Source organism: Triturus cristatus, chromosome 9 (genome assembly GCF_964204655.1).
Source record: "Triturus cristatus chromosome 9, aTriCri1.1, whole genome shotgun sequence".
Classification (NCBI taxonomy): Eukaryota; Metazoa; Chordata; class Amphibia; order Caudata; family Salamandridae; genus Triturus; species Triturus cristatus.
The window spans coordinates 478,837,708-478,864,098 of record NC_140592.1 but is presented as its reverse complement, the minus strand read 5'-3'; the positions used below and the strand labels follow the sequence as shown (position 1 = coordinate 478,864,098).

Genomic DNA, 26,391 nt, shown 5'->3' with positions numbered 1-26,391 from the left:
AGGCTATTAGAACATCCTGCCACTAGAGGGCAGAATGTTCTAACAAATTAAACAAAGGCTTCTCGAAGCTCGAGGGGATTTAAATCCCCTCGAGCTTCGAGAGGCTTTTTTAAAACATTGGAATGTTGCTCTGCGGGCCTTTACCGGCCCGTAGAAGCATGGAGCACTCCATTGTCTACTATGGAGTGCTCCACATTCCAATGTTCTCATATCATTTAGCCAATGAGTTATCAGAATAAAACAGTTTGTTATTATGAGGGGAGCAGTTTGAGGTACCAGGAAGTTTAAGACACGTTGTGTTAGATATGGCTCATGAGGGTCATCCTGGGACGAGCAGCATGAAAAGGAGAGTCAGAAGTGAGCATTGGTGGCCAGCAATTGATAGGTGTTTAGAAGCGAAGGTTAGATTGTGCATTGAATATGCTGTTAGTGATGCAACACAAAAAGAAGTAAATTATGAAAAAGTTCCTATGTCAAGACCAGCTAGAGTATCGGAGAGAGTTTCTCTTGACATAGCAGGACCAATGTGTTTATCCAGCAGTCAAATTTTTGCCATTGTTTTAATTGATCAGCTATCATAATGGCCATAAGTTAATTCGGTGCCCCGTATTAATTCTCATGCTGTGATTCAGTTCCTCACGGAGGTGTTCGAAAAAAAAGGATTTCCAAAATGCCTTGTTCCAGACAACGGTGTGCAATTGAGATCGACTGAGATGAAAGAATTTCTGGAGGACCATGAGATTGATCACATATGCACATCGGTGTACTATCCACAAATTAATGGCATTGTAGAAAGGTGGATCAGAGTGTTGAAGGAAGGTTTACAACTGGCATTGGTTAATGGGAAAGATTGCTATCCAGCACTCAAACAGCTACTGTGAAAATACAGAGTTACACACGGATCATCAGGAGATATATCTCTGTTTGAGAAAATGAGAGGTAGACTGGCATTGTATAATTTAAATCAGATGTGGATGATGGATATAAAATATAAAGTGAATGTTAGTGTGGTGAAAGGGGTAGATCACAGATAGACTGTAAATGACAAAGTGGAATCAAAGGAAAGACAAAAGAGGGATATTCAACCTCTCAAAGTTGGTGAATGGGTGCGTGTGAGAAAGGGGAGGTTGGTGAGAACAGGAGAATCTAGGTTTTTGATACCCAGGAAAATAATGAAAGTGGGAATTCAATAGGTTGAGCTAACTGATGGAAATGTTTGGATATGAGTAAGGTAGTATGGCTACCTAAATGTCAATGGCCAGAGGTTGAAAAGCGGGGTAGCTGTGCAAATGAAAACAGGAAATGTCACTCCAGATTAGAGGTTAGTGAAGATGGGAATAGGACACAAGGTGGGCATCGCCTTGATAAAAGGTTAAAGCAGAATCTGACTTGGTATATAGATTACTACATGTCATATTAGTTATTTGTTACTATAAAGTCATATGAACAACGAGCTTTGTATTATACTCAATAAACATATGTGTCACACTAATTGCATGGATTACACAAGTATGAGAATATATGTATCAGTTCATAGATATACTTTTGCTAGTTGTATAACGAGGCAATATTTCTAAGATTGCATATATATTTACTGTTGTTTAACAGATGGAAATGTGTTACATCTTAGCCAATCCTAGTGGCTGGAATCTGGCATGTAGGTGGAATGCTGTGCCTGGAGATTCCAGCCAATGCTAATTGTCTCAAGCTTTTTCGTTAGGATATGTTTACTTTATGTATCTGGCATAAATAAATATTCTCACTAATTCAGTCATGAGCAGGGATTTTGCTTTGCACAAGAACATAATAATAATTTTTTTTATGTGATCTTTTTTCCAGGGTGATGAAAGATCCTGTCTATGACTACCCAGACACCTCCTCCCCCTGCAGGATTGTCAAGCGGGGATCTCTGAAGCACGTCCGGGTGCTCGACCGGCTCCTGCTCACCCAGGCTGTCTGGCTTCAGCTCTCAGTGAACTCTGCCACAGCCCTTCACATCCTGCAGAGAGAGCCCCCGGGGGTACGTATCACAATTTGTTTTCTTTATTTGGTCTAGTCGATTGAGCAGAACTTTCAGTTGCCCCAGAGAGACTACACCCCCCCAGAGGTCTACTTGTTATGCACCTGCTCTCAATCACCGAATACAACTCTGGAACTCCACCAGTTGGCGCTAGAGCTTCAGGCATCAGAGCTCAGAAACATGCAGCTCATAAGCAGCCACTGCTCGTTGGGTCATATTATGATCTTGACGCAGAGGCACATAAGCGAATCTTGTGACACTTTTTAAGTCTGGTTTGATAGTGCAGCTTTTGGCAGACCTTATTTGATCAAAAAAAGAGCTTTTGGGAGTGAGACAGAGAGAGATGGTGGTTCCACCCAGAAGTTGGTTCATCTGAGTGCAGCTTTTGATTTGTCAAAAGTTGTGTGTATCCACGGAAAGAGAGCTTGCCCTCCAATCATCTGTGATCATTTGTTTGTCCAGCAGTGGCGTAGCAAGGTCAGGTGGTACCCGGTGCGGAAAATTCACCCCCGGCTTAACATACAAGTTCAAGTTTCAAAAGCTTTATTCGACAGCATGTCATAAAAGCAAGTACATCCTAGCGATTCCATAAATACTAAACTAAAATATCTTAAAAATACATTAAATCATTATGCTGGCGGATAACATCAGATAAAAACATCATCAATGGATAAAAGATCTTAGAAGATCAAACATTGAATAAAATTAATAGACATTTCTTGGTGGCAAAACATTCATTGATCAGCTTCAGTGGATTTCAAGGCACGAAGGCGTAATATCCAAGCCCACCCCAGAAATTTAGCAACAGCGATTACCAAACAGGGGGTGCAATCAGATTCTAAAATTCTTAGAGCTTCCTTATAGCTACGTGTTCCCAAATTTAGGCATACTGGCTTTATCCATCTGTGGCGGGGGGCAGTGTATAGCGGACACACAAACAACAAATGACCAGCATCCTCAATCAAGTCTAAACAGTGGTGACATTTATCGTCCTTGGAGATTGACCATTTGTGGGTAAAAGCTTTTACAGGGAGAGACCCGATTCTGAACTGGAAATACAGTTTCCTGTCCATGGGCCTCTCTATAATATCCCAATATGCCTCACAGGATGGTAAAAATTTAATATCAAAGAAACGGCCAGTCAAGTTAAAGCCTTGGCCAGCACGAGAGGCAGATGTCAGGGTCATATCCCAATACAATTTCTTGAGGATTGACTTTGATGGAATACTTGAACCGTTTATATCATTCCATAAATACCCTAGCTCCAGTTTTATAAGCAAGTTCTTAATTTCTTTAAGCCAAGTAATGGAATGAAAACAATCAGCCCTAATAATGTCCTTCAGGGCACTAGCATAATGTTCAAGTTCCGGCGTTGTCATGATCCGCCGCCAATACAGAAGTGGACGTAATTGTGCCAGATCCTCAATTTTTTTCCTCCCTAGATCGTATTTTAATGTGATCATTGGTCTACTTTGAGGAACACCTGTTAGGCTGCGTAGGAACTTATTTTCAGCCAGCCGTAAGCCACTTAAATTTGCAAACCCCCATAGCTCCGAACCATACAGCGATGCACTAATAACTTTCATATTATAGATTTCCAAGGCAGGCCTAATTGGCTTAGTCAATGAAGATCTGTGCTTGGAAATAATTGCACCTGCGAGCTGGTGGAACTTTAAGACAGTCATGTCAATGTGATTTGACCATTTCATATTGTGCTGAAGCGATATTCCTAAATATGTAAAAGCCTCAACCTGCTCCAATGGAATACCATTATATTTTATTACTCCTCTAAAATTTTGTCGTTGGTTTAGACACATGAATTTAGTTTTAGAGGTATTTATCTCGAGACCCCGATCATGACAAAAATTAGCGAATATGTTTAACGCTTTCTGCAATCCGCTTGGGGTTCGTGAAACCAACAACGTGTCGTCCGCGAACATGAGAACAGGCACTCTGGATCCTGCCAGAATAGGGGCATCAGTAGGGGAACTGCCAAGGTAGTCGACTATCCCATTTATGTATAAAGAAAACAATGTAGGTGCCAGGACGCATCCCTGCCGAACACCACGTTCAACGGGAAATGGGTCCGTCACCTCCCCCTGGCTTCCCCATCTAATTTGTGCATAATTGTTCTGATGTAGGCGGACGAGTAAGGTTAGTAATTCCGGGGCCATACCTGCTTGGGCGAGAACCCTCCAAAGTTTAGAGCGAGGCACCAGGTCGAAGGCTGATCGCAGGTCAATAAAGACTGCATAGAGGGTCCCTTTGGACAACTTCACGTTCCTCCAGTAAAGAGCTAGAAAGTAAAAAACTTGGTCAATAGAGCTGGTGCAAGGTCTAAACCCGGCTTGATATGGTGACAAGATGTTATTATCCTCAACCCAAGATTGGAGTTTATTTTGTACCAACCGACCTATTAGTTTTTGTGCTGAGTCTATAAGACTAATAGGTCTATAATTACTTGGGAGTGATTTGTCACCCTTTTTATAAACCGGGATTATTTCTGCCCCTTTCCATGAAGAAGGAATGGGTGCACCCATGGCCACTGAGTTAGCTAGCCATTGAAAGTATTGGCACCACGATAATCTATCAGTTAAAAACACATCCGCAGGTATCCCATCCATTCCAGGTGCACGGCCCGCTGTTATACTATCCAAATCTAGGTTAACCTCTTTAATTGAAAACACCTGTGTTTGGAAATAAACAGTGGGGGGAAGTGGTTGCTCTTCTGCGGATGGAACAGAAGCATACTGTGGTTTAAAAAAATCAACCCATTGTTTTTTTGCCACATGGTTTTGTGGGGAGGGTGCAGAGCCGCCTCTGCCCCACTTTAATGTGGCCCAAAATCGTTTTTAGTCTTTAGCCAAGCATGCGTGTTTCAGATCCTGCCACTGGTTCTCATCCCAGTCCTTCTTAGCTGCTACCTGAACTTGCCTATAAAGCTTCCTGGCTGATCTCACATCTTCCGCTACTCCTGATCTCAGAGCAACACTCAAGTTCTTACGGGCTATTTTACAGGATTTGTTAAACCATCCCTCTTCAGGTGGGCAACCCTTGATGATTTTTCCACTACTAGGGGGTTTCATGAAAAACCCTTGGAGTTTAGTGAAAAAGATGTTATGGGCCTCGAGCATAATTAGATGGAAGTCGGAGTTAGTTGATTTAGGGCCTAAATTGGCCACCTCACAAATGATAGTTTTCTTGAGGTCATCCAAGATTTCCACCTTCTCGATGAATCTATCCCATTTGACATGTCGCATATTGTTTGATGCGACGATATCCAGAGTTACTTCCCCCCCCTCAGTTTTGGATTCTCTAGGGGTATTTGATAAATGTAACTCTAGACACAAGGGATTATGATCACTTTCATCCCGTGTGATTACGGACATGTCATTCAGACTGCTCCAAAGTCTAATATCCACCAGGAAGTAATCGATTCGACTAGCAGACCTTCCGTTATCAAATGTGCTTGCACCCTGCCGATCTGATTTAGTGCGCCCATTAGCAGCTCTAAGCCCTCCTTCTAAACAAAGGGCTTTGAGTTGGATGGCTGCAGCAGACCATCTCTTGACTGGGGGAAGGTCCAACTGGGGAATACCCCACCTATTGTCCTCTTCAATAGCAAGAAATTGGGCCTCCGGACCAAGAGGCTCAAAGGTTGTATTAAAGTCTCCTCCAACAATTTTTGTCATTTCAGGGGGGAGCACTGCAAGCTGGTGGTCCAAGACATTTATCACATCTGGCGAAGTACCCCCAACCATCCCTCGAGCATAAATATTAAAAATAGCCATACTCTTGTTGTTGGGCCAATTTAGGATTAAAGACAAGATATCTAACGATGGGAGATTGAGTTGGGTGATTTTACAGCATAGTGACTGACGTACCCATATTATCAAACCGCCCAGTGGTCGGCCTTTAGCTTTTTTAGTGGCAGGTATACAAAAGTTAAGAAATCCAGGGTGAAAAACTGGGGCCACAGACCAAGATTCTTGGAGTAAAATAATATCAAATTGGTCCACAAAACTACTCCATACACCGGAATGCAGCTTGTTATTTATACCTGCAATATTCCAGGATAAAATAGTCAAACCTGGATCAGTTGCAGGAGGGTAAAAAGGGTGTTTGATCAATGGTCCTTTGGTCTCACCAGTTTCCCTGTCCTGGCAATCACTAGTAGAACTTAAGATAACTGATGCGACATTTACCAATGAATCAAATGCTAGGGGATCAAGTAGATTATTGGTCAGTGGACCCTGTATCTCACCGGTTGTCTTACCCAGACAATCAATAGTAGCACTTAGATTAGCTGGTAAAACACTTTCCAATGGATCGAATGCTAAACACATCCCTCCAAGATTATTTAAGGATTTAGACCCCAATGGGTCAATGACATCAGTCTGAATTTCTTGATAATTCCCTAATGTCTCAGTAACTCTAAAGCTAGCAAAAAATGTGGGGTCTGCCACAGTTACGGCCAACCCTATATCCGTATTCACCACATTAGTTCCATCTTTGAGTCAATCGCAATCATTTAAGCCCGACAACACCTCAAACCTATTCTCTAGGCTAATGTTCCAATTGCTGGTGGAGAAGCTCCTACCCCCTTTACTTGGAGACGGTGTCCACCCTGATCTTGGTAATCCTTTGTGAATGCCTCGATTTCTCTTATAATAGAAATATTTGAGAGTTAACGGGATGATGACACCTTGTCTTCGTTGCGGGGGATTTATATTGGCCAAGATATCTGGGAGGACATCAGGATTGGAAAAATTTAAAACCACACAATCACCTTTAAATTTTTTCGGGTGATGCCCTAGCCATTGGACCCTTCTTGCCATAATAATTTCCCTGGCTAGTTTCTGCTTACCCCAAGGAGACATCTTCATGTTATTCACCAGCCAATACAAAGATTTACTGATCAGAGAAGGTGTAGTTTCCGATTTGTCAGTAGTCAAAGCAGGAACATTGGCAAGAACCAATGTAAGAGGTTCTGCCTGGGAAATACATTGAAATTGGTTACTTGCCACTGTTAGTGCCTTAGGGGTATCTGTGCTTGCCTTCGGGAGATTTTTATTAGTTCCAGGTGGCTGGATTGGGATGTTCGCTTTCTCATTTCCTATAATTCTTTGCCCTCCGTTCGGAGGTACCCCATTTAAGATACGTACATTTGGGGATATAGGTATGGTTCTAGTGACTTCATCCACAGGTCTGTTTATTATGGCGTTCAACCTAGCTATCTCTGCCATAAGATGATCAATTTTGGCTACCAATGGGGTTATAATACCTCCTATTTTTGTATCGATCATATCTATGATCTTTTCAGAGAGCTCAGTCTCAGGATTTATGTTAGAGACTGACCCTGATGCATCTTCTTTGCTAGTACTTTTGTTCACAATAGTAGCCCTTTTCCTCCCTGTACGAGACCCATTACTTTTAAACTGGGACTTTCTGCATGCTCTAACTAGCCTACTTCTCAAGGGAAGAGCGGGCGACTGCGAGTCAGCTCCTATAACAGCCTCATCTATATCTAATACAGTTTCTAATGGCGACTTAGGAGCTAAAGGTGCGCAAGAATCAGGTATGTCACTATCTACAATCATTAAATCTGAGGACATGCTACTTGTCGCCTGTAAAGGAGAAACCAACGGTAAACCGGACAAAGGAATCAGTGGTGGAGAGCTAGGAGAACATGTTAGCCCCAATGAAGTCCTCCTATCGTTGTTAATTTTACTGACAATCTGGACCAAATAATTGTCCATAGAGTTAGTCATTGTAGAGTTCCTTGCTTTGGGCATTATATCCATATGTGGCGGCTAGCTGCAGATAAATCTGAAGATGGTAATCCTAAACAATAGATGTGTTCACCAGTAACAATACCTGTTTTGTGGCAGTCCCAAAAGAGGTAGCTCAGTGTCACGGACGGCAATAGTGTGGCCCGTCCCGTCCTCGCTCGACCTCGGACGGCCTCAGACGGTCCCGCCCTTGTCCCGGGCTTCTCCCGGCGCCGCCCGCGCGCGTCCCGCGATGCGGGAGGAGCGACCGGCTTTTATGCCTCCGGGCGCGTGTATCGCGTCAGAGCCCGCAAAGTACTCTGGGGGCTGTAGTCTCCCCCCGCTCTCGGCCGCGGAAGGAAATAGCGGCGGCGGGGGAGACACGCAGCAGGAAGGCACCCAGGGGCAGTAGGAACGGCACTGGCAGCAGGACGGCGAGAAGAGGTCTCCCAGCAGGTAGGTGCAGTTCGCGGCGTCTGGTTTCCCGCTCTCAGGAAGGAGCGACCGGCTTTTATGCCTCCGGGCGCGTGTATCGCGTCAGAGCCCGCAAAGGACTCTGGGGGCTGTAGTCTCCCCCCGCTCTCGGCCGCGGAAGGAAATAGCGGCGGCGGGGGAGACACGCAGCAGGAAGGCACCCAGGGGCAGTAGGAACGGCACTGGCAGCAGGACGGCGAGAAGAGGTCTCCCAGCAGGTAGGTGCAGTTCGCGGCGTCTGGTATTTGGTCTAGTCGATTGAGCATAACTTTCAGTTGCCCCAGAGAGACTACACCCCCCCAGAGGTCTACTTGTTATGCACCTGCTCTCAATCACCGAATACAACTCTGGAACTCCACCAGTTGGCGCTAGAGCTTCAGGCATCAGAGCTCAGAAACATGCAGCTCATAAGCAGCCACTGCTCGTTGGGTCATATTATGATCTTGGCGCAGAGGCACATAAGGGAATCTTGTGACACTTTTTAAGTCTGGTTTGATAGTGCAGCTTTTGGCAGACCTTATTTGATCAAAAAAAGAGCTTTTGGGAGTGAGACAGAGAGAGACGGTGGTTCCACCCAGAAGTTGGTTCATCTGAGTGCAGCTTTTGATTTGTCAAAAGTTGTGTGTATCCACAGAAAGAGAGCTTGCCCTCCAATCATCTGTGATCATTTGTTTGTCCAGCAGTGGCGTAGCAAGGTCAGGTGGTACCCGGTGCGGAAAATTCACCCCCGGCTTAACATACAAATACAAACCAATTGCATGCATTAGAGCATTTATGTCACTTACCAAACTCAATATCAAAGAGAAGAGGATGATCACAATGAATCAATGAACTTAAAACTGTAACAAAAATTAATTCAGCACGGCAAATAAGCTTCAGTAATAATGCACAACTAACTCAACAGAATGATGTGGGGTGACTGACCGGCACGGCAGTGGATAGGATTGGTTGCGGGTTGAGTGATGATGATTCACAGGTTGTTTACATCTCACTCGAGTACAAACTGCAGAGACAGACTTTGGCAGAAAGAAACACCCCTTCCTTATCCACTATGCAGTATCGAGTTCAGCTGCGTTTCATTGCGTTTGTTGACTGAACTAAAAAGTTTCAATGTGTATTATGTTGACTCTTTGAGGTTAATTAATTGTCAGACGAAGTTATTAAACTTGTTTTAAATAATATTATTTTTTCAAAAAAGTGTTGTGAGCCCAAAAATATTTTTTTTATTTTAAAAACACACAGTTTTCCATTTTGTCACACTCCTCAGTGATGACACCCAGGGCGGCCCGCACCCACCCCCCCTTCCTACGCCAATGTTGTCCAGCTGTCTGAACCAGGCTGTTTATCAAGAAAAGCTATTGTGTTTGGTATTTTGGTCACATGCGTTTCTCTGTGATGGAGCTTGGCATTTCAGGTTAGACAAATGACCCCTATATGATTAGATATTTATGGTGTTTGTTCATGTCTGGTTGCCCTGTCTGAAGGCTTATGCTTAATGCAGAAGGGCTCTGTTTGTTATGGTGGCGAGCCAATGACCAAGGTTATTAGCGAGATTTGTTTATTGGGAAAGGTTATGATAATATCAATGGGCCTAAATTATTTACTGTGAAAAGGATCCACTAACGTCTGTAGAGATTTAAGGGTGGATTATTATTATTCCATCAAAATCTGCAAAGAGGTATTTTGTTACATGGAAACTCAGGCCCTGATGTACAAAGGGCCTACGCGCTCGTGGCTGAGACCCCTCAGTTGTGGGCGAGACTCCGCACTCAGGGCGGAATCTCCACAATGAGAATTCTCAATGCGGAGATTCCGTCCTGAGTGCGGAGACTCCCCCACGACGACTGCGGAGTCTCGGCCATGAGTGCAGAGGCCCTTTGTTAATCAGGCCCTCATAGTTTGCTGGCGTAGGCAAGGGCTTAGTGTTGGTTAACCACTCTGACAAACCATAAGGAAAGAAGATTTACACTACCACAATTCTTGTTAGGCCTTCTCAAGAGACCTCATATTTTGCTTTGCCAACTGTAGTGTTGTTTACTTGTCTAATTTTGTAAGCATATGGCTAATGGTTTCCTTGTTCGAAAGCTTACACTCAAACAGTAGGCCAGATTTGGTTATTGTGACAAGCCAGTGATAAAAGGTAAACACCTGATTATTTCACTTTTAAAAGTTATGTCAGAAACTATAGGTTTGATCTTTTTATTATAGAACGATATGACAAAGACAGTAGGCACAGCTTAATAACTTGTTAAAAGCATTTGTTAAAGTCAATAGGCCTTTTATGGTGGATTTTTATCACTCTGTGTTACATGTTGTAGATGGGTATTTTGTTAAATGCTGTCTCACAAGTAGTACGGAAGTGTTTTAGTGCTCATCATGCCCTGCGACAAACCTTGAGGGTACAAGGTGTTCATGGTGATAATCCTTGTTAGGCACTTTTCAGGTTGAAGGCCTTTATCATTCTTTGGGAAAAGTTATTTTAGATTCAATAAGTTTGATCTGTTTATTATGAAACATTATGAGAAAGGTAGTAGGCCTGATTTACTTATTGTAAAAAGGCAATAGTCTTTTAACGGTGGATTCTTATTAGACTGTGGTCAAAGCCTGTAGGCTGGAAGTTTGTTAAATGGAATCTCACAGATTACCTTAGTAGGCAAGAGCTTTGGTGTTGGTGACCCACTCTGATAAAACATGGGAATAGAAGATTTGCTATGTGATAGTCCTTATTAGGCCCTCCTAGGAAGGTTTGCATTAGATTTTGACAACTGTAACTTTGCCTTGTGGTAAAGTGTATGCTCAATTCTGTAGATCTGAGTTGCTTATGACGACAAACCGGTGGTAAACGCTATATGCCTGATTTGTTCATTGGGAAAACACATGCCAGATAGCATATTTCTGATCTGATATATATATATATATATATATATATATATTCACTGAAAAAACCATGGGTTTCACACACGTTATAGTTAGGAATTAGCATTTAAAAAACCTTAGAAATTCAATGAAAAAACCAAAGGTTTCACACATGTTATAGTTAGCTGGACATTTCACTCGTAAAAAACCATTGAAATTCCCCCGTTATAGTTAGTTCAGCTAACTATAACTCGCGCGCCCGCAATGCACTACTGATGACGTCACATATTACATCACTCATGACATGGTCACTGACATCACTCATGACATCACTGATGACATCTCAAATGACATCACTGATGACATCACTGATGACATCATCCTTGTGATAGAGTGGCAGACCTCCTCTCCCCCTAATATAACCATTGAAACACACATTCAAAAATAGAAACTAAAATGTTCAAAATAATGAACATATCAATATCAGTTACAACAACCTATTCAGTAATTCTAAGAACCACATACACATACAGTAATTCACCAACAGTCCTCTACAGTCACTCATACATGTACTCACTCATCATATGTACTCATACACCTGTACATCCCGTTACACAATGCCACTCATCCATAGAGTAACTCACACACATAGTCACTCATGCTAATAAAGAATCAATCATCCATTTACTTGCATATACAGTTATACACACACCACCACACTTACTTCTACAGAAACTTACATATACTTACTCTTTTAAACAATCACTTATAGAAACACATACTTATTCATACAGGAACTCTTCCAATCTCTCACTCTCACATATACTCACTTATATACACCAATAGTCACATATACTAGTTTAAAACATATGTAGTTACTCATAAAGACACTATTGAGACAGTCATTCACTCACTAACACACCCATGCACACACTCATCCACCCATACAGTCCTGCACACATGCTGTATTCAACACATACAAACAGTGAGTCACTCATTCATGCACCTATGCACTAAGTAATACCCCCCACCGAACCATACAGAAACTCAGACACTCATAGTGATAAAAAACCAACTAATAACCTATATAGACACTCATGTAGCTACTCACCAACCCATGCAGCCACTTATACACAAAGTAAGAAACTGATACAGATATTTAAATATTTAAAGATTACTCAGTAAGCCATGTATTCACTATGATACACTTAAACAGTCAGTTACACAAAAAAAATTCCCAAAAAAAGTATCCATTTAGACACTTCTATACCCATTTATTCTTCCTTTGACCTTGAGATATACATAAATATAAAAAATATATAATTTTCATAAAAACACACAATCACTGGATGATGTCATCAGTGATGTCATCAGTGATGTCATTTGAGATGTCATCAGTGATGTCATGAGTGATGTCAGTGACCATGTCATGAGTGATGTAATATGTGACGTCATCAGTAGTGCATTGCGGGCGCGCGAGTTATAGTTAGCTGAACTAACTATAACGGGGGAATTTCAATGGTTTTTTACGAGTGAAATGTCCAGCTAACTATAACATGTGTGAAACCTTTGGTTTTTTCATTGAATTTCTAAGGTTTTTTAAATGCTAATTCCTAACTATAACGTGTGTGAAACCCATGGTTTTTTCAGTGAATTTCAAAGGTTTTTTAAATGCTAATTTCTAACTATGCCTACAGAGATAGGACATGTGAAGAAAGAAGAAAAAATGCACAGAAAGAAACAAAAGTGCAGAAAGAAGCAACAGAAGTCCTCAAATACGAAGATAAGTGCAGGAAGAAGGATAACGTGCAGAAAGAACAAAAAGAGGAGCAGAAAGAAGCCTTGTTGCAAAATCATCCTGTACCCTCAACTTTTTCAGACGGATACTGGTGGTAACTGAGTCTGACTAACCAGTCCTAGAGCCAGTGCTATGTTAAAAGACACTTAGAATACAGTGAAAACACCTACATACACTAGGGAACATTATGCGTTGGGGTCCCCCTGTGATTAGCATGACCTCCTCTGTAAGCCCCTAGTGTATAATAGGGCATGGGGATTAAAACTACCTCTTAAAACAGGCCACAGGGCGTTTTTGCACACATTAACTCAGGCCCCGTCCCCTCCCTTCACCACTGTGTAAACACGCCCTGTGTCCATTTTTAGTTGGGAGATTAAGTTCATTTGAATCCTGAGGGTCCCTAGGGTCCAACTAGCCCACTAGGTACCTCCAGTAAGTGCCACAGAGCTGCGTTGCAGAGAGGTGTAAAAAGTGGCACGGCCTGGACCACCTCTCTGCAATGCAGCTCAGTGGCGCTTACTGGAAGCACTTGGTGGGCTAGTTAGCCCCCAGGGGCCCTCAGTATTGAAGGGAAATTATATCCCCAATTTAAAACATGCCATAGTGCGTGTTTGCACACGTCACCTCAGGCCCTGTCCCCTCCCTTCACCACTGTGTAAACGCGCCCTGTGGCTGTTCTAAGTTGAGAGTCCCCCTGAATCCTAAGGGTCCCTAGGGTCAAACTAGACCACTAGGTACCTCCAGTAAGCGCCACAGAGCTGCGTTGCAGAGAGGTGTAAAAAGGGGCTTGGCCTCAGAACACCTGGCTGCAGCGCAGCTCCCTGGCGCATACTGGAGATGCCTGTTGGGGGCGCGTTTGCAGAGTGCTGCACGGAGGGGGCATGGCCTCCGGCACGATGCCAGTCTTTTATTTATTTTAGTTTTTTAAGAAGGGGGGCTGTTTGGTTCCCCTTCTTATTCTAATTTATTGGCCCTGATGACCCCATCCCCCAGGGCCAGTCTCCTAATTATATTTTTTTGACCCCAATCCCCAGGGCCGGCCACTGTTTTTTATTATTTTTAAAAAATATATATTTATAGACACACCTAGGACATGCTGGACAAACCGTACGTACCTATCACCATGACGATTTGCGTGATATTCATTAAAAGGCGACTATGCATGCAATGAATCCACGTGGAATGTATTTACACCACTAGTGAAGCTCTGACATGTCTGATGCCCTACCGTGCCTAATCCTGGTAGACACCCTTGTCGTTTATTTATACAAACATGGGTAGCTATTGACGGGCACATTTAATACACATGCACACCAAGCCATTCAAAGGGGATTCGACAAAAATTCGACCAAAACTATGCAAGAAACCCCCCTCACGGTTAATAAAACACACATCCACTGCCGGATGTGTAATACTTTTTATTTTACTCTCTGGAAAGGGGACGAACATCACTTGAGAGTCACAGCGTGCTCCTGACAGAGCCCAATGCTGTGTTACACCCACCATTGCCTGCCGAGTGCCACACACCTCTGTGTTGTATTCCACTAGCTAGTGCATATGCTATGACACTCTCTAGCCCATGTGCACTGTAACACCACCCCGTGAATATGTCATGCCACACTTGTCTTCGCACGGGTTATATTGCCCCATCTAACGTGCCTTTCTCGATGCCTATGTTATAACGCACAGTGCTATGCCATACATATTACAATCTGGGATCCATATATTTGTCACAGTGCATATGCAACGTTACACTCCCCAGCACATATTTTATATTACAACTTTAGAGACTAGTTAGGTTACACAACACTGCCCTGTGCATATTACACTCCAAGGCGCATATCGCATAGCACGCGCTAGTGCCTGTGCTATCTCGCGCTCTCCAATGAATCTGTCATTGCGCACAATGTATTGCAAATTATATTTCACGCCCGGTTCATCTTATATCACACTTTTTGGTGCATAGTTTATACCATACACTATATCTAGTTTTCATTTTCAATCGTGCTCTCAGGACTATGTTCTATATAACACTGTGTTCACCTACCCTTTTCACGGGCATTACATTTTGCGATAGGGGGTGGAGGGTCAGGGGGTGTTTCTGCCAAGTGAGCCCGGAGTCACAGTCACAAACGTCCTCTTCTTCCTGAATAAAAGTGAGATTATGCTGCATACTTGTTCATATTTTAAGTAGTTCGCACAGACACAATGTTTTAAAAACAATAAAGTTCCTAATACCCGCCTTCTCTGAACAGTTAGCTTGCTGCCCCATCCCCTTCCTCCCTATCCTCTGTTGTGGGAATCCATGGACTAGCCTCCTCCCTCCTGCCATGCATGGTCTGATGTGCTGCCACTGCCCTCAATTTAGTATGATGTACCAGTCCAGTCCTCCTGCCCTCCATTGCCCAATTCTATGCCCCATCATTGACCTCCTGCTTAAACTCTGTGCTTAGCTTGCTGCCCCTATTCTCCTTCCCCCTGCCCTCCGATGTCTTTGTGCATGCCCCTGCTCCATCCTTTTTGCCCACCATGTCCCATGGACCTGCCACTCCTATCTACTCTGAGTGTTCTGTTGAGCTGCCACTCCCCTCCCACCTGCCTAGCATTGTCAGATGACTGTAACCTGTCCCTGCCACCTCCACCCTGCCTGTCCACATGCCATGCCCCTATCCTCTTCCTCCTGTCCTACATGGTCCATTGTACTGCCACACCCTTCTGCCCTCCCTGGTCTGTTGTGCTGCAACTGCTCCTCCTGCCTGCCCCGTGTGGTCTGTTGTGAGGTCCCTTCCCCTGAACTTTCTTGTCTGTGCACAGGTCCTGACCCTCCCTTCTATCCTCCATTGTCCTTTGTGCATGCCCCTCCACCCTCCTTCTTGCCCATCATAGCCATTGTGCTGCCACTAACCCTCCCACTTGCCATGCATGGTCTTCTGTGCTGCCATGGCCCCTCCCACCTTCCCTGTGTGGTCAGTTAGCTGCCCCTGACCCCCTCCCACCTTCCCTCCATGGTCTGTGTGTATGCCATCACAGTCTCACTGTTGCTCTTCATGGTGTGTCTTGCTTCTAGTGCCCATCCTGCCTGACCTCCATGGCTATCTTGCTGCTCCTGCCCTGCCCCCTTGCCCCCAGCCCTACTCCCTCCCTCCTGGCTTGTCTGTTCCATTGTAATGCCCCTGATCCGTCCCTCCTGCCCTTTATGGTCTGTTATGCTGCAGCTTTCTCTCCTGTCTGTCCATTATGGTCAGCTAGCTACCATTGCCTCTTGCCCCTCTGTTCTCTGTTGTCCATGTGCATGGTCCTGTCCCCTCCCTCTTGCTTTCTATGGATTGTTGTGCTGCACTCCCGTCCTGCATGCCCTGTGTGGTGTATTGTGCTGCTGCAAACCCTGATGCCTGCCATGCAGGGTCAGTTTGGTGCACCTCTCCATGTCCCTCCTGCCCTCTGTTATCCAAGTCCATGTCCCTATCCCATTTCCTTCCATGATCCAATGTACCATACTTGCGAACATTTTGAACTTGGTAAGAGGGAGATTTTGAAAAAAAACTGGGGTATTGATTTTCCCCTTTGAGTTACATTGAAAAAGAGGATATTGTAGACAGGAGACAGATCAAATAAAGCCCATTTGAGCTTAAAAACATTGGACGTTTCCTGGCTGAATCGGGTCTTTTGGCATGTATGGTTGTACTACCATTGCCTCTTCCTTCTGCCCACAATGGTCTATTACATTGCCACAGCCTTGAAGGAGGGTAGATTTTGTATCACAGGGGGCCCCTGGCCCGTTCTGTCCACACCTGAAGTATGAGACCCTTGTCCTTGCCCTGCCAGCTGCATTTGTAGGCCGTATTAAATTGACCAGCGGGTCCTGTATTGCTATATAATTATCCTGAGACATCCTTACCACTCAGCCAGCATAAAACCCCTGTGTAGGCCCTTCTGTTCAATATGTAGGCCTCTTTGTTAAATTGACCATAGCTCTGCAATTTTAGTGTATAGCAGTCTGAAGGCAGGTCTGCGAGGCCTTCTGATCCAAACTAGTAGCCCCCACCCTACCCGAGTGCTCCGTGCTCGGTATCAAAGTTCAACATCCCCCTGAAGCTGTCGACATACAGTAGGCTGCATCCTGGACTGGTACTTGCTTCCTGGGCAGGTTTCCCGCTTTTAAGGAAGTGGCAACCGCAGAGCGTCAAGTTAGGAGAACTGAGGAGATTTTATACATGAATATATTGAATTCCCGTACAATACCCATTATTTTCTGCTTGCTCTATGGAACTTATGATAAGCGATTGGCCTGAGAGACTGACCTTTTCACCCAGTCCATTGTCAGCATTAAGTGGGTAAATGACGAAATGTCTGGTAAAATCTGCAGTCGAAGCTTTTGGGTAGCATACGTAGGTAGATGTAGCGTGCAAAGGAGCCCACAAAATGATATAAAAAGGGAGCACCCACAGATATCGACGGACTACCTCGCCGTCTGTATGTAGGTTAACAGGCAGTGCAGGTTTTCCCCAAGAGCTGGGAGCTCTTGTCTTCCTTTGCTTAAAATGTCTTGCTCTGCTTTGCTTGAAGTATCTTATTCTATTTTACCTATATGAAATGTCATGTTATGTTTAACCATTGTTCTCTTTACTTTTGCATTTAAAAGATTTTGTATTGTAATTGCAGGAATGCTTGCTCTAAGAGTAAACGTGAGTGTTCCTAGGTAACATTTTCCTTGGTGTAACTTGTTTCTCATGATGCATTTATAGATGTGTTTTCTCTCTCTCTCTGTCAGTACATTAATTGAGATACAGAGAATATTATGACAGCTGTATGATTATCTGGATTCTGTTTTTTGTACTTTATGTCTCTATTCTGCGGTTTCTTTGAAGTTGCATCTTCTCATTAAACTGCCTCCAATTCCATGTCTCATATGTCTGTTTTCTTCATTTTTGGAGCAAGCAGTCCTAGGCACCCCGGCTCAAATTAAGGTGCCCCTTTTGTCCCTGACTCACTCTCCTGCTCAGTTCTGTGGTGGCTCCCGGGGATCTGGGGACCGCCCCTAGCTTCCTTGACCCGTAATAGATCTTCCCTCCAACAGCCTCTCTTGCAAGTCCTGTATTGTTGGTTTGTTGCCCCTGCCCCCCTTTCCACTGCCCTCCATAGTCTGTTGTGCTTCCACGGCCCTTCCTGCCTGCTCAGTGTGGTTAAATTGTTGCCTTTGCACCCTCCTACCTGCCTTCAATTTTCAGAGTCCGTGCCCCTGGCCTCTGCCTCTCAACAGTATCCTAATGAACAACTAGATTGCTAACATTCTATATTTATTACAAAAGTGTGGAACGCCTGACATCATCTTGATGTAATCAAAACTGTAATACCTAGAGCATTTCCTTTAGAAATTACATATATGAGAGGGTCTTATTGGCATCAAAATTATGGTTAGTGCTCTAAAAGACTAAAATAAGGACATATTTTCTGAGTTTTCAAATAGCGACAAAGCACTTTTAAATTATTTGTTATCTTTATGTTTTTTTATCCAGTTGACCACTTGATTAAATGTTGCACTTAGGGGAGAGGATGTGGTGTTACTTCCAGAACTGCAGACTTTGCAACTGGGGAACCAGGTTGAAGTTTCTGCTTCAGCTCGACATTCTGTGATTCTGGTCAAATCACTTAGTCTCCCCATGTCTACAACCAAAATGAATTTGTTCTTGTGTGATGTAACCAATGCTCATGTAAAGCACTCCAATACCTGACAAGTCTGCACTATATAACACTGCAAAAACACAAAATAATAAGTGTTTTGCACACTTCTGTCATTGGGCTATATTTGGGCTACATCTGGTTGATTTTGGGCTACATTTGGGCTCTTTTGTCTCCGGTGGCCATCTTGGGAGATTTATTTGTTATGAAGTTTCCTAATTTCCTCATGTACTGCAGTCTCCTCAGTAGGAAATGCTTTCAGTTTTTTACTTTGATTCCATCATGAAGGTATTCAGATATGTCACACATTTGCCATAAATTCTGAATGTTAGCACTCTAGTTGCTCATTAGATCACTGTAGTAAAACTACTCCACCATGGAAGTCTGCTCCTGGTATTAAAAGTGCATGTTTCAGTCTGCATGTCAGAATTTTTTAATGAAATAGAAGAGGATTTGAGAAGTCACTCAAAATGTGCCCTCATTTTCTTTCTTCAGTATTAATCATAATTTCTATGGCAAAATGAACCTCCTCATTGTGTTCCTTTTTAAATTAAATGTTTTAAGTGTTACCAGTTTATTCCAATCAAGATGGCTTCAGGTGTGCCATACTTTTGTCATAATGAAGACAGTAAGCGCTCTAGTTGTTTTTAAGAACATTCTGGGACATTCTGTCATTGGGCTATACTTGGGCTACATCTGGGTGATATTTGGGCTACATTTGGGCTCTTTTGTCTCTGGTGGCCATCTTGGGAGACTTATTTGTTATGAAGTTTCCTAATTTCCTCATTTACTGCAGTCTCCTCAGTAGGAAATACTTTCAGTTTTTTACTTTGATTCCATCAAGAAGGCATTCAGATGTGTCACACATTTGCCATAAATTCAGAATGTTAGCACTCTTTTTGCTCATTAGATCACTGTAGTAAAGCTACTGCTCACCAGGGAAAACTGCTGCTGGTATTGAAAGGGCATGTTTCAGTCTGCATGTCAAAATTTTTTAATGAAATAGAAGAGGATTTGAGAAGTCACTCAAAATGTGCCCTAATTTTTCTTTCTGCAGCACTAATCATACTTTTTATGGAAAAATGAACCCCCTCATTTTGTTCCTTTTTAAATTAAATGTTTTAAGAGTTACCACTTTAATCCAAGCAAGATGGCTTCAGGTGTGCCATACGTTTATCATAAGTAGGACTGTTAGCGCTCTAGTAGTTCTTTGGAACACTCTGGGAAGCTGCAGTAGAACACAAAGGAATCAACTGACAGTCTCTGCCCTTGTTGGATGTACATGTTTTACTGAGAATATCAGACTTCATTCTCACATGACTGAGAAAGATAATGTGAATTTACAGAAAATAAGCTCTCAGTTTAGCCTATAGATCACCTTCCAAACCTCTGTGGTAAAAGCATGAGAAAATATTTTTCTCTCAATCATGATATCCCAGCAGAAGGCTTTTTCACATGGTGAAATCACCTTAGAACATACCACAATTCCTAAAATGAGTATGGTACCATCAACAAATGATTTATAATGTAACTAAAGTCTTAAAACCTTCTATTAACTGCAATGCTTTTTAATGAGGTGCTATCATGTATATTTGTCCCAAGATGGCTGCCAACACTTCTTGGATGAAGTGCTGACAGCCAATCAGATCTCAGGATGAGATGTGTGGTTAGGCTCCGCCCACATATATATATGCTTTTAAATGCTATTTACTCAGGAAATACTGAACAGATTTACACCAGACCTGCAAAAGGCACTTCCTTGACCTTATGGCTACCTCTCTGCCAAATTTCTAGTAATTCTGTTCAGCCGTTCGGGCTGTAGCTCGTTCTAAAGGTCCTATGGAAAAATGCATGGGAAAAACGCGTTTTGGGACCCCCCTTTTATCTCAGCCCCCGCTTGACGAATCCCCCCGAGACTTTCAGGGTAGGAGCGGAGCGTAGCGCCCCACCTATTTTGAGAAATTCGCGAGGATTCATCGACCGGCGCCAAAGTTATTCAAAATAGAATGTTGCGGATTTCCTATGGAAAAGGGGTCCTAACTATAACTACCTACTGGCGACCGCCAGTAGGTAATATATATATATATATATATATATATATATATATATATATATATATATATATATATATATATATATATATATATATATATATAATCTTTCTGGATAGGAGCGGACTGGAGCTGGCCAAAAGTTTTGAAAATTTCGCGAAGATTGGTCAATCGCACCAAAGTTATTCCAAATAGAATATTGTGGATTTCCTATGGAAAATAGGTCCTAACTATATCTACCTACTGGCAACTGCCAGTTGTATATGTATATATATATATATATATATATATATATATATATATATATATATATATTCACTGAAAAAACCATGGGTTTCACACACGTTATAGTTAGGAATTAGCATTTAAAAAACCTTAGAAATTCAATGAAAAAACCAAAGGTTTCACACATGTTATAGTTAGCTGGACATTTCACTCGTAAAAAACCATTGAAATTCCCCCGTTATAGTTAGTTCAGCTAACTATAACTCGCGCGCCCGCAATGCACTACTGATGACGTCACATATTACATCACTCATGACATGGTCACTGACATCACTCATGACATCACTGATGACATCTCAAATGACATCACTGATGACATCACTGATGACATCATCCTTGTGATAGAGTGGCAGACCTCCTCTCCCCCTAATATAACCATTGAAACACACATTCAAAAATAGAAACTAAAATGTTCAAAATAATGAACATATCAATATCAGTTACAACAACCTATTCAGTAATTCTAAGAACCACATACACATACAGTAATTCACCAACAGTCCTCTACAGTCACTCATACATGTACTCACTCATCATATGTACTCATACACCTGTACATCCCGTTACACAATGCCACTCATCCATAGAGTAACTCACACACATAGTCACTCATGCTAATAAAGAATCAATCATCCATTTACTTGCATATACAGTTATACACACACCACCACACTTACTTCTACAGAAACTTACATATACTTACTCTTTTAAACAATCACTTATAGAAACACATACTTATTCATACAGGAACTCTTCCAATCTCTCACTCTCACATATACTCACTTATATACACCAATAGTCACATATACTAGTTTAAAACATATGTAGTTACTCATAAAGACACTATTGAGACAGTCATTCACTCACTAACACACCCATGCACACACTCATCCACCCATACAGTCCTGCACACATGCTGTATTCAACACATACAAACAGTGAGTCACTCATTCATGCACCTATGCACTAAGTAATACCCCCCACCGAACCATACAGAAACTCAGACACTCATAGTGATAAAAAACCAACTAATAACCTATATAGACACTCATGTAGCTACTCACCAACCCATGCAGCCACTTATACACAAAGTAAGAAACTGATACAGATATTTAAATATTTAAAGATTACTCAGTAAGCCATGTATTCACTATGATACACTTAAACAGTCAGTTACACAAAAAAAATTCCCAAAAAAAGTATCCATTTAGACACTTCTATACCCATTTATTCTTCCTTTGACCTTGAGATATACATAAATATAAAAAATATATAATTTTCATAAAAACACACAATCACTGGATGATGTCATCAGTGATGTCATCAGTGATGTCATTTGAGATGTCATCAGTGATGTCATGAGTGATGTCAGTGACCATGTCATGAGTGATGTAATATGTGACGTCATCAGTAGTGCATTGCGGGCGCGCGAGTTATAGTTAGCTGAACTAACTATAACGGGGGAATTTCAATGGTTTTTTACGAGTGAAATGTCCAGCTAACTATAACATGTGTGAAACCTTTGGTTTTTTCATTGAATTTCTAAGGTTTTTTAAATGCTAATTCCTAACTATAACGTGTGTGAAACCCATGGTTTTTTCAGTGAATTTCAAAGGTTTTTTAAATGCTAATTTCTAACTATGCCTACAGAGATAGGACATGTGAAGAAAGAAGAAAAAATGCACAGAAAGAAACAAAAGTGCAGAAAGAAGCAACAGAAGTCCTCAAATACGAAGATAAGTGCAGGAAGAAGGATAACGTGCAGAAAGAACAAAAAGAGGAGCAGAAAGAAGCCTTGTTGCAAAATCATCCTGTACCCTCAACTTTTTCAGACGGATACTGGTGGTAACTGAGTCTGACTAACCAGTCCTAGAGCCAGTGCTATGTTAAAAGACACTTAGAATACAGTGAAAACACCTACATACACTAGGGAACATTATGCGTTGGGGTCCCCCTGTGATTAGCATGACCTCCTCTGTAAGCCCCTAGTGTATAATAGGGCATGGGGATTAAAACTACCTCTTAAAACAGGCCACAGGGCGTTTTTGCACACATTAACTCAGGCCCCGTCCCCTCCCTTCACCACTGTGTAAACATGCCCTGTGTCCATTTTTAGTTGGGAGATTAAGTTCATTTGAATCCTGAGGGTCCCTAGGGTCCAACTAGCCCACTAGGTACCTCCAGTAAGTGCCACAGAGCTGCGTTGCAGAGAGGTGTAAAAAGTGGCACGGCCTGGACCACCTCTCTGCAATGCAGCTCAGTGGCGCTTACTGGAAGCACTTGGTGGGCTAGTTAGCCCCCAGGGGCCCTCAGTATTGAAGGGAAATTATATCCCCAATTTAAAACATGCCATAGTGCGTGTTTGCACACGTCACCTCAGGCCCTGTCCCCTCCCTTCACCACTGTGTAAACGCGCCCTGTGGCTGTTCTAAGTTGAGAGTCCCCCTGAATCCTAAGGGTCCCTAGGGTCAAACTAGACCACTAGGTACCTCCAGTAAGCGCCACAGAGCTGCGTTGCAGAGAGGTGTAAAAAGGGGCTTGGCCTCAGAACACCTGGCTGCAGCGCAGCTCCCTGGCGCATACTGGAGATGCCTGTTGGGGGCGCGTTTGCAGAGTGCTGCACGGAGGGGGCATGGCCTCCGGCACGATGCCAGTCTTTTATTTATTTTAGTTTTTTAAGAAGGGGGGCTGTTTGGTTCCCCTTCTTATTCTAATTTATTGGCCCTGATGACCCCATCCCCCAGGGCCAGTCTCCTAATTATATTTTTTTGACCCCAATCCCCAGGGCCGGCCACTGTTTTTTATTATTTTTAAAAAATATATATTTATAGACACACCTAGGACATGCTGGACAAACCGTACGTACCTATCACCATGACGATTTGCGTGATATTCATTAAAAGGCGACTATGCATGCAATGAATCCACGTGGAATGTATTTACACCACTAGTGAAGCTCTGACATGTCTGATGCCCTACCGTGCCTAATCCTGGTAGACACCCTTGTCGTTTATTTATACAAACATGGGTAGCTATTGACGGGCACATTTAATACACATGCACACCAAGCCATTCAAAGGGGATTCGACAAAAATTCGACCAAAACTATGCAAGAAACCCCCCTCACGGTTAATAAAACACACATCCACTGCCGGATGTGTAATACTTTTTATTTTACTCTCTGGAAAGGGGACGAACATCACTTGAGAGTCACAGCGTGCTCCTGACAGAGCCCAATGCTGTGTTACACCCACCATTGCCTGCCGAGTGCCACACACCTCTGTGTTGTATTCCACTAGCTAGTGCATATGCTATGACACTCTCTAGCCCATGTGCACTGTAACACCACCCCGTGAATATGTCATGCCACACTTGTCTTCGCACGGGTTATATTGCCCCATCTAACGTGCCTTTCTCGATGCCTATGTTATAACGCACAGTGCTATGCCATACATATTACAATCTGGGATCCATATATTTGTCACAGTGCATATGCAACGTTACACTCCCCAGCACATATTTTATATTACAACTTTAGAGACTAGTTAGGTTACACAACACTGCCCTGTGCATATTACACTCCAAGGCGCATATCGCATAGCACGCGCTAGTGCCTGTGCTATCTCGCGCTCTCCAATGAATCTGTCATTGCGCACAATGTATTGCAAATTATATTTCACGCCCGGTTCATCTTATATCACACTTTTTGGTGCATAGTTTATACCATACACTATATCTAGTTTTCATTTTCAATCGTGCTCTCAGGACTATGTTCTATATAACACTGTGTTCACCTACCCTTTTCACGGGCATTACATTTTGCGATAGGGGGTGGAGGGTCAGGGGGTGTTTCTGCCAAGTGAGCCCGGAGTCACAGTCACAAACGTCCTCTTCTTCCTGAATAAAAGTGAGATTATGCTGCATACTTGTTCATATTTTAAGTCGTTCGCACAGACACAATGTTTTAAAAACAATAAAGTTCCTAATACCCGCCTTCTCTGAACAGTTAGCTTGCTGCCCCATCCCCTTCCTCCCTATCCTCTGTTGTGGGAATCCATGGACTAGCCTCCTCCCTCCTGCCATGCATGGTCTGATGTGCTGCCACTGCCCTCAATTTAGTATGATGTACCAGTCCAGTCCTCCTGCCCTCCATTGCCCAATTCTATGCCCCATCATTGACCTCCTGCTTAAACTCTGTGCTTAGCTTGCTGCCCCTATTCTCCTTCCCCCTGCCCTCCGATGTCTTTGTGCATGCCCCTGCTCCATCCTTTTTGCCCACCATGTCCCATGGACCTGCCACTCCTATCTACTCTGAGTGTTCTGTTGAGCTGCCACTCCCCTCCCACCTGCCTAGCATTGTCAGATGACTGTAACCTGTCCCTGCCACCTCCACCCTGCCTGTCCACATGCCATGCCCCTATCCTCTTCCTCCTGTCCTACATGGTCCATTGTACTGCCACACCCTTCTGCCCTCCCTGGTCTGTTGTGCTGCAACTGCTCCTCCTGCCTGCCCCGTGTGGTCTGTTGTGAGGTCCCTTCCCCTGAACTTTCTTGTCTGTGCACAGGTCCTGACCCTCCCTTCTATCCTCCATTGTCCTTTGTGCATGCCCCTCCACCCTCCTTCTTGCCCATCATAGCCATTGTGCTGCCACTAACCCTCCCACTTGCCATGCATGGTCTTCTGTGCTGCCATGGCCCCTCCCACCTTCCCTGTGTGGTCAGTTAGCTGCCCCTGACCCCCTCCCACCTTCCCTCCATGGTCTGTGTGTATGCCATCACAGTCTCACTGTTGCTCTTCATGGTGTGTCTTGCTTCTAGTGCCCATCCTGCCTGACCTCCATGGCTATCTTGCTGCTCCTGCCCTGCCCCCTTGCCCCCAGCCCTACTCCCTCCCTCCTGGCTTGTCTGTTCCATTGTAATGCCCCTGATCCGTCCCTCCTGCCCTTTATGGTCTGTTATGCTGCAGCTTTCTCTCCTGTCTGTCCATTATGGTCAGCTAGCTACCATTGCCTCTTGCCCCTCTGTTCTCTGTTGTCCATGTGCATGGTCCTGTCCCCTCCCTCTTGCTTTCTATGGATTGTTGTGCTGCACTCCCGTCCTGCATGCCCTGTGTGGTGTATTGTGCTGCTGCAAACCCTGATGCCTGCCATGCAGGGTCAGTTTGGTGCACCTCTCCATGTCCCTCCTGCCCTCTGTTATCCAAGTCCATGTCCCTATCCCATTTCCTTCCATGATCCAATGTACCATACTTGCGAACATTTTGAACTTGGTAAGAGGGAGATTTTGAAAAAAAACTGGGGTATTGATTTTCCCCTTTGAGTTACATTGAAAAAGAGGATATTGTAGACAGGAGACAGATCAAATAAAGCCCATTTGAGCTTAAAAACATTGGACGTTTCCTGGCTGAATCGGGTCTTTTGGCATGTATGGTTGTACTACCATTGCCTCTTCCTTCTG

General features: G+C 43.4%; 1 protein-coding gene across 2 annotated transcripts in view; it reads left to right on the top strand.

The window, feature by feature from the left end:
- RIN1 (Ras and Rab interactor 1) overlaps positions 1-26,391 on the top strand; it is a 179,209-nt gene that overhangs the window by 54,318 nt on the left and 98,500 nt on the right. For both annotated transcript variants that reach the window (XM_085625413.1, XM_085625414.1), the window contains exon 3: positions 1,840-2,020. In XM_085625413.1, coding sequence (XP_085481539.1) covers positions 1,840-2,020 — 181 coding nt within the window. The remainder of the gene's footprint in view (positions 1-1,839; positions 2,021-26,391) is intronic.